Source organism: Sorex fumeus, unplaced genomic scaffold (assembly GCF_029834395.1).
Source record: "Sorex fumeus unplaced genomic scaffold, SorFum_2.1 ptg000067l, whole genome shotgun sequence".
Lineage (NCBI taxonomy): Eukaryota > Metazoa > Chordata > Mammalia > Eulipotyphla > Soricidae > Sorex > Sorex fumeus.
Window position 1 is genome coordinate 3,811,569 of NW_026606124.1, and position 6,000 is coordinate 3,817,568.

The following is a 6,000-nucleotide window of genomic DNA, read 5'->3' on the forward strand; positions in this document are numbered from 1 at the left end:
TAAGGCTTGTTGCCTTACCTCTATACTATCTCTCTGACCCTTGACTTTGTTCTGTGACTCAAAATGCTGTTGTAATAGACATTTTTTTCTCTTCAGTTGACAATTTTGCCTTAGTGTGTGGTCACTGTGATGATAGTCTTCTCCGGAATTAACGACATGGAACAGTACCAGATCAATTGCCACATATTTCAGAAAACATGAAAATCTCAGAATAGTGTCAACCAAGGCTGAACTTGAAAAATCCCTCAAGGAATAAAATGACCAGAATGACTCCATCCTCCACAATAACATATTTTTATACTTTACCTAACATATATATATATATTTTTTTTACTGCAGGCATCACATATTTTTAAAATAAGAAAATCCACATGGGCTGAGTGCAGTCCTTTAGAGGGTTCATCTTTCATTATCACTATTGCACAATTGTCACAGTGCACACATAAAATAGAACAAATCTTATTTTTCTCTTTCTCCCCCCTCCCCCCAAAAAATGACAGACCTAGGCTGAAACTGATCACAGCAGGTAGGATGGTTGGGCATGGATTCAAAGGAAGGTACAAATGTTCAGTTTTCAAAAGCACTGCAAAAGCCAACCTCATCTCTTGTCGCTGTAGCTGTGGCTTTATGCCAAACATTTTAAAAACTGTTGGAAAGTACAGTTCCTTATAAGCAATTATGAGGTGCTCTGCAAAGAGAAGGAACCAAAAAACACTGTAATGATAATTAGTCCTTAGAAAGGTCAAATGTCCACGGCTCTGGGATGAAGGACGAGAATCTATGAGCTCCTCAACTGCTTGTGATACAATGATACAACACAGATGTTTTAGGGAATGGGTTTGAAAAGTATGAAAAGACGGTATCAAGGAGCCCGATGAACATTCTCAAAAATTTAATATGTCCTCAACACCTTTTTTTAAAATTTTTATTAGTGAGACACCATGAGGTACAGTTGTAGACTTACAATTTTTTGTGCTTGGGTTTCAGTTATACAATGATCAAATACCCATCCTTCCACCAGTGCCCTCAACACCTTTTAGAGTTTTTATTTGTTTGTTTTTTGGGCCACACCTGGTGGTCCTCAGGGATGACTCCTGACTTAGGGATCACTCCCGGTGGGGTTTGGGAGACATATGGGATGCTGGGGATCAAACCCAGGTCAGCAGCGTGCAATCTCTATACTCTGCACTATCGCTCCGACCCACCATTGTAGGGACTCAAACCAGGGTTGGCTGCATGCAAGGCCAGGGCCTTAGTCCCTATACTATCTCTCTGAGCCCCTACATAATTATATTTTCTTGAGAGGGGACGAGGTGGGTATGATTCTGCTCAAGGTTTACTCCTGGCTCTGGACTCAGGAATCAATCCTAATGGTACCCAGAGAAACACATGTAGTGCCAGGGATAGAACCAGGGTCGGCTCTGTATAAGACAAACGCCTTAATCTCTGTACTGTTTCTCCGACTCTAAATGCAATTTTTCAATTGGTCTGTAATTCTTTAACTCTTTTTCACCCCCTTTTTTTCTTTTTCTTTTTGGTCACACCTGGTGATGCACAGAAATTAACTGGCTCTGCACTCAGAAATTACCCCTGGCAGTGCTCGGGGACCATATGGGATGCTGGGAATCAAACCCAGGTCAGCTGCGTACAAGGCAAGCGCCTTACGTGCTGTGCTATTGCTCCAGTCCCTATTCACCCATTTTTATTTGCAGCCTAGATAGTTTTTCAGACCAAAGTGTTACATAATAGTATTCTAAGTATTTAATGACTTTTACACTAGTCCTAGATATACTGATTTCAGGTTTCAAGTGGAATCCTTCCCTTTAGTACTGCAGAATTTGGTGAGCAATTCATTATACTCACATTCGCAATCAAGTCTCAGCAGAGCTGTCTACTCTTGTGGGCTCCACGTCCTCACCTACCAGTCCCTCTTCAGCCCCCGCTACTGGTTTGCACCTGCTCTGCTCCACTGACACTTCCCTTGGTAAAGGACCTTTGTGTTGTTGCTAAAGACCGATAGACCCCAAAATTTATATTTTCTATAAATTGCAGCATCGTTTAAAAAATTATCCTCTCCTTAATATAGCGTCTGCAGCTTTGATGGACCCACTTTTTCCTGAATGCCTCTGGCTCTGTCCCCTGGGACTGAGTCTCGAAATCCCAAGTTTCATCTTCATGCTAATGACACAGTTTCTTGCTGATAAAAAAAAATTCACACCAATTGTTGAGATTTCCCTCTAAGTAGACACACAAACCCAATTACCTATCCAACATCTCCATTTTGAATCTATATTAAACATTGAAGATCAGTCTATTCAAAACGGAATTCGTGGGTCATTCCCCCACTGTCCACCTTCAGTGTCTCCAAATTTCTACCCTGTTGCTCCTCCTGGGAACCCAAAAGTTCCAAATGCTCATCAACTCACTCTCCAAGTCTTGTCACTGTAGTCTCCAACACAGGGTATTTCCCCTGCATCCCTGGCCCCTCCCCTCCACACCTGGCCCACCTCCTCCTGTCTGGCATTAATCATTTATTTACCGCACTGCAATAGTGTTCGAAATGATCTTTTGGATCCCCTCCTATTGCCCCTAATTCCATCTCCATATTGCAGCAGGAGTGAGCTTTCAAAGATGAAACTGCTCCTACCAAAACCCTTCTGTGGCTTGCTCTTGGTTTTAAGATGACACTCACAAGGCACCTGCCTACCTCTCCAATCTTAACCACAGACTTTCATTCCCCTGATTCTTTCAGCTCCAGCCTTCCACTTTCTCTCTTTACATCACTCCTGCTAAGGTTTTCCCAGGCATCTTCTAACTGGAATATTTATTCTCTTCTTTTGCTCGTTCCCACCCACTGCCGTCCAAAACACACCAACATATACATCCACATGCATAACCCCAACCCCCAGAGGCCACATCCAGCAGTCAACCCAGATCAAAAGGAACCGAAAGAATGACAGCCCATGGTGTTAAAAGGAGCCACCAGGACACAATAATAATGATGATGATAACGGCGGTGATAATAATAGCAAACCCTTGCATAACTGTATGCCAGGCGCTTAGATTTATATAAATGAACATATTCAGTGTTCATAATGATTATTATAAGTAGGCAGGAGTGTTATCTGTTTTAAGAGACCAGAGAGAAAGTACAGCAAGCAGAGCCTTGCATGTGGCCGACCCAGATTCAATTCCCAGCACCCCACATGGTTCCTTGAGCCATGCCAGGCGTGATCCCTGAGCGCAGAGCCAGAAATAAGCGCTGAGCACAGTTGGGTGTGTGCCTCGCCCGCAAAAAAAAAAAAATAATCAACTAAAATAAAATATTAAGTAAGGGAGCTGGAGAGATATGGCATGATAGCACATCAGGTAAGGCACTTGACTTGCACTCTTCCAGGTTGGATCTCTGGAACAACAGACGGTCACCTGAGCCCAGACAGGCGAGATTCCGGCACACACAGCCAGAAATAAGCCTTGAGCACTGCGGGATTGTGGGAAGCTGGCCCTTTAACTGACCAAGGCCTAAGTGCCTGTCTGGTCATCCTGACCTACGACCCCACGGCAGGCACAGCCTGTGCTATGTATGGTCATCTTGACCTACATGACCCGCAACAGGCAAAACCAGTGCTATGTATGGTTATCTTGATGTATGGTTATCCTGAGAGAACATCTGTCGTGGCTGTCAGTAATAACAAGAAGTATCTCGTGTCTGGTACGTGATGCATGTAAACTTTATAAATCATATGGACATGGCTCTTTGTGTATCTACCTCATGTCTGGTAAATCATATGGACATGGCCCTTTGTGTAATCACCTCGTGTCTGGTACCAGATACACACAAACCTTGTAATGCATGATAGGTGAAAACAAACCTTCCTAACCATATATGGGCACGACCTTTTGTGTAGCTGCCTCACGAATGGATATATACCCTGATTGCCCCCAATAAAGTCCTTTCCCTTTTTCTCTCTGTTTCTGAGCTGCATTCTGTCTCTTGTGTCTCGTGTTCATTCGGTCGGTCCTTCCCAGCACCTACGGATCCTAGGGCCACCTCCGCAGGCCGGAGAGTGGTCTGGCGGGGCCCCCCGCACGGGATGAGGCCCAAAAGAACAACAACAACAACCATTAAGAGAGTTGACAGCCACCCAAGTTCAGTGGCACAGCCAAGATCAGCCTTTCCGTGTGCGTGCTAAACTTTGGGAGGGTGATAACTTGGCTATCGCTCAATCTCTTCTCTTTTTAACTAAATCACGAGATGCGGTTACAAAAGTTTCAAGACTGAGTTTCAGTGGTACAATGATGGGACACCCACCCCTCCACCAGTGCACATTTCCCACCACCAACGACCCCAGTACCCCCCCACCCCCCCACCCACCCGCTCCATCCCTCCCCCTGCCTCTCTGGCAGACAGTTCCCCAGACTCTCTCTCTACTTTTCATTTCTAGAAAAGAGACACAGAACGGGGTCTGCAGTTATCCGGACAAATACCGTGTCCTCCTCTGGACTGGATTCGCCCCCCCCCCCCTCCGTTCTGTCCCCGCTGTCCCCGAGCCGCCGTCCAGGGCCTGCGGGCGCCTCTGCCCGCGTGGGCGCCTCGCGGCCTGGCCTGGGCCTCACCTTCCACGTCGGGGCAGAGGCCGCCCCGGCTTCTTCGGTGTCCAGCCCGGACCGCTCGCCCGCGCTCGGGAGCATGAAGCGGCCATAGCGCTGCAGGGGCCACTGCGTGGCCGCTTCTCCCGAGAGGCCGAGGCACACGGGCTCCTTTCCCGCCTCCGCCATGGCCGGCCCACACGGGTGCGCGCGCAGCCTCCAGCGCCGGCCAATCAGGACGCGAGCCGGACCCACGGCCCGCCTTCCCCTCGGGTGAAAGCCAATGGGCGTGTCCCGCCCGACCACGTGCCGCAGCGCCTGGATCTCTTGATGCCTTGGCCCTTTCGTGGGCAGAGCTGGTGACCGCCACCTGGAAGTGGGGTGTGCTGCGTTGGCGTCTTCGCATCAACGTAAGCACCCTCCTCATCCTCCGGGCGGCCCAAGCCGTTGTCCCTGATACCTCCCACGTGACTGGCCGACACATGCAAAGGCACCACGCACAGGGACCATGTGACTCCCCTGGCGGCCCGGGACAGTGTGCTTCCTCCCTTGCAGCAACCGTTCGAATGACAGGGTCTCTGCCCACCTTGTGCCCACCGGAACCCAGTCCTAAGTCCACCCATCATTCGGGAATTGGTGCTCTTTCCCTATCCTTCTGCATGTTGTACTCCCTCCAGACTCCCAGATTCTTCCCCAGAAAACAAATGGGGGGGGTTGGGGGTGGGGGGGGCTGCCGGCAATAAAAGGTGCACTTCAGTCAAAACAGCAGGTGCAATGAAACGACAGATCGGGTGATTTATAGTCAACCAAGCACTTCTACAGCTGTTACTTTATTTGTCCTCCAACAACCTTGTGATACATTTTTTTTAAATAAACAACAAATAAAAACCCAACAAACATTATGGGGCCAGGAAGAGTGTACAGAAGGTAAAGAGCTTGCTTTGCATGTGATCAACCTGGGTTTGATCCGCAGCACCACATCTGGTTCCCGTTCCCTGAGCCCGCCAGGAGTGCCTTCCTCAAGTACAGAGCCAGAACCAAGCTCTGTGCACACTGGGACATGACTCGAATCCACCTCTCCCCCCACATTGCACAGAAAGGAGGGAAAGAACCCAGGGATTATTATACCCACCATTACATAGGTAGAGGCAAAATAAGATCCAGGGAGTGAAAACGATTTGCACAAGGTTGTGCAGCCAGTGAATAGCAGAGCCTGTGTAGTTCTTATGGACTCCATAGCTCTCCGGGTGCCTGCCCCACTTACAAAGAATTTATTCATACAGTCTGACCAGTGAAAAGCAAAGTACACAGAGGATGAAGTTAAGCAAACATGTAAAGCGAAAGTTATGATTCAAACCGGGTTCTTAAAGAATATGCATATCAAAGGGAATTAAATGCATAGACAATGAT

At 47.8% G+C, this 6,000-nt stretch overlaps 1 protein-coding gene across 1 annotated transcript in view; it reads right to left on the reverse strand.

Annotated features, from left to right (window-relative positions):
- REC114 (REC114 meiotic recombination protein) overlaps positions 1-4,779 on the reverse strand; it is a 96,588-nt gene extending 91,809 nt beyond the window's left edge. Inside the window, exon 1 of the mRNA XM_056128736.1 lies at positions 4,618-4,779. Coding sequence (XP_055984711.1) covers positions 4,618-4,779 — 162 coding nt within the window. The remainder of the gene's footprint in view (positions 1-4,617) is intronic.
- Positions 4,780-6,000: the final 1,221 nt, after the last annotated feature.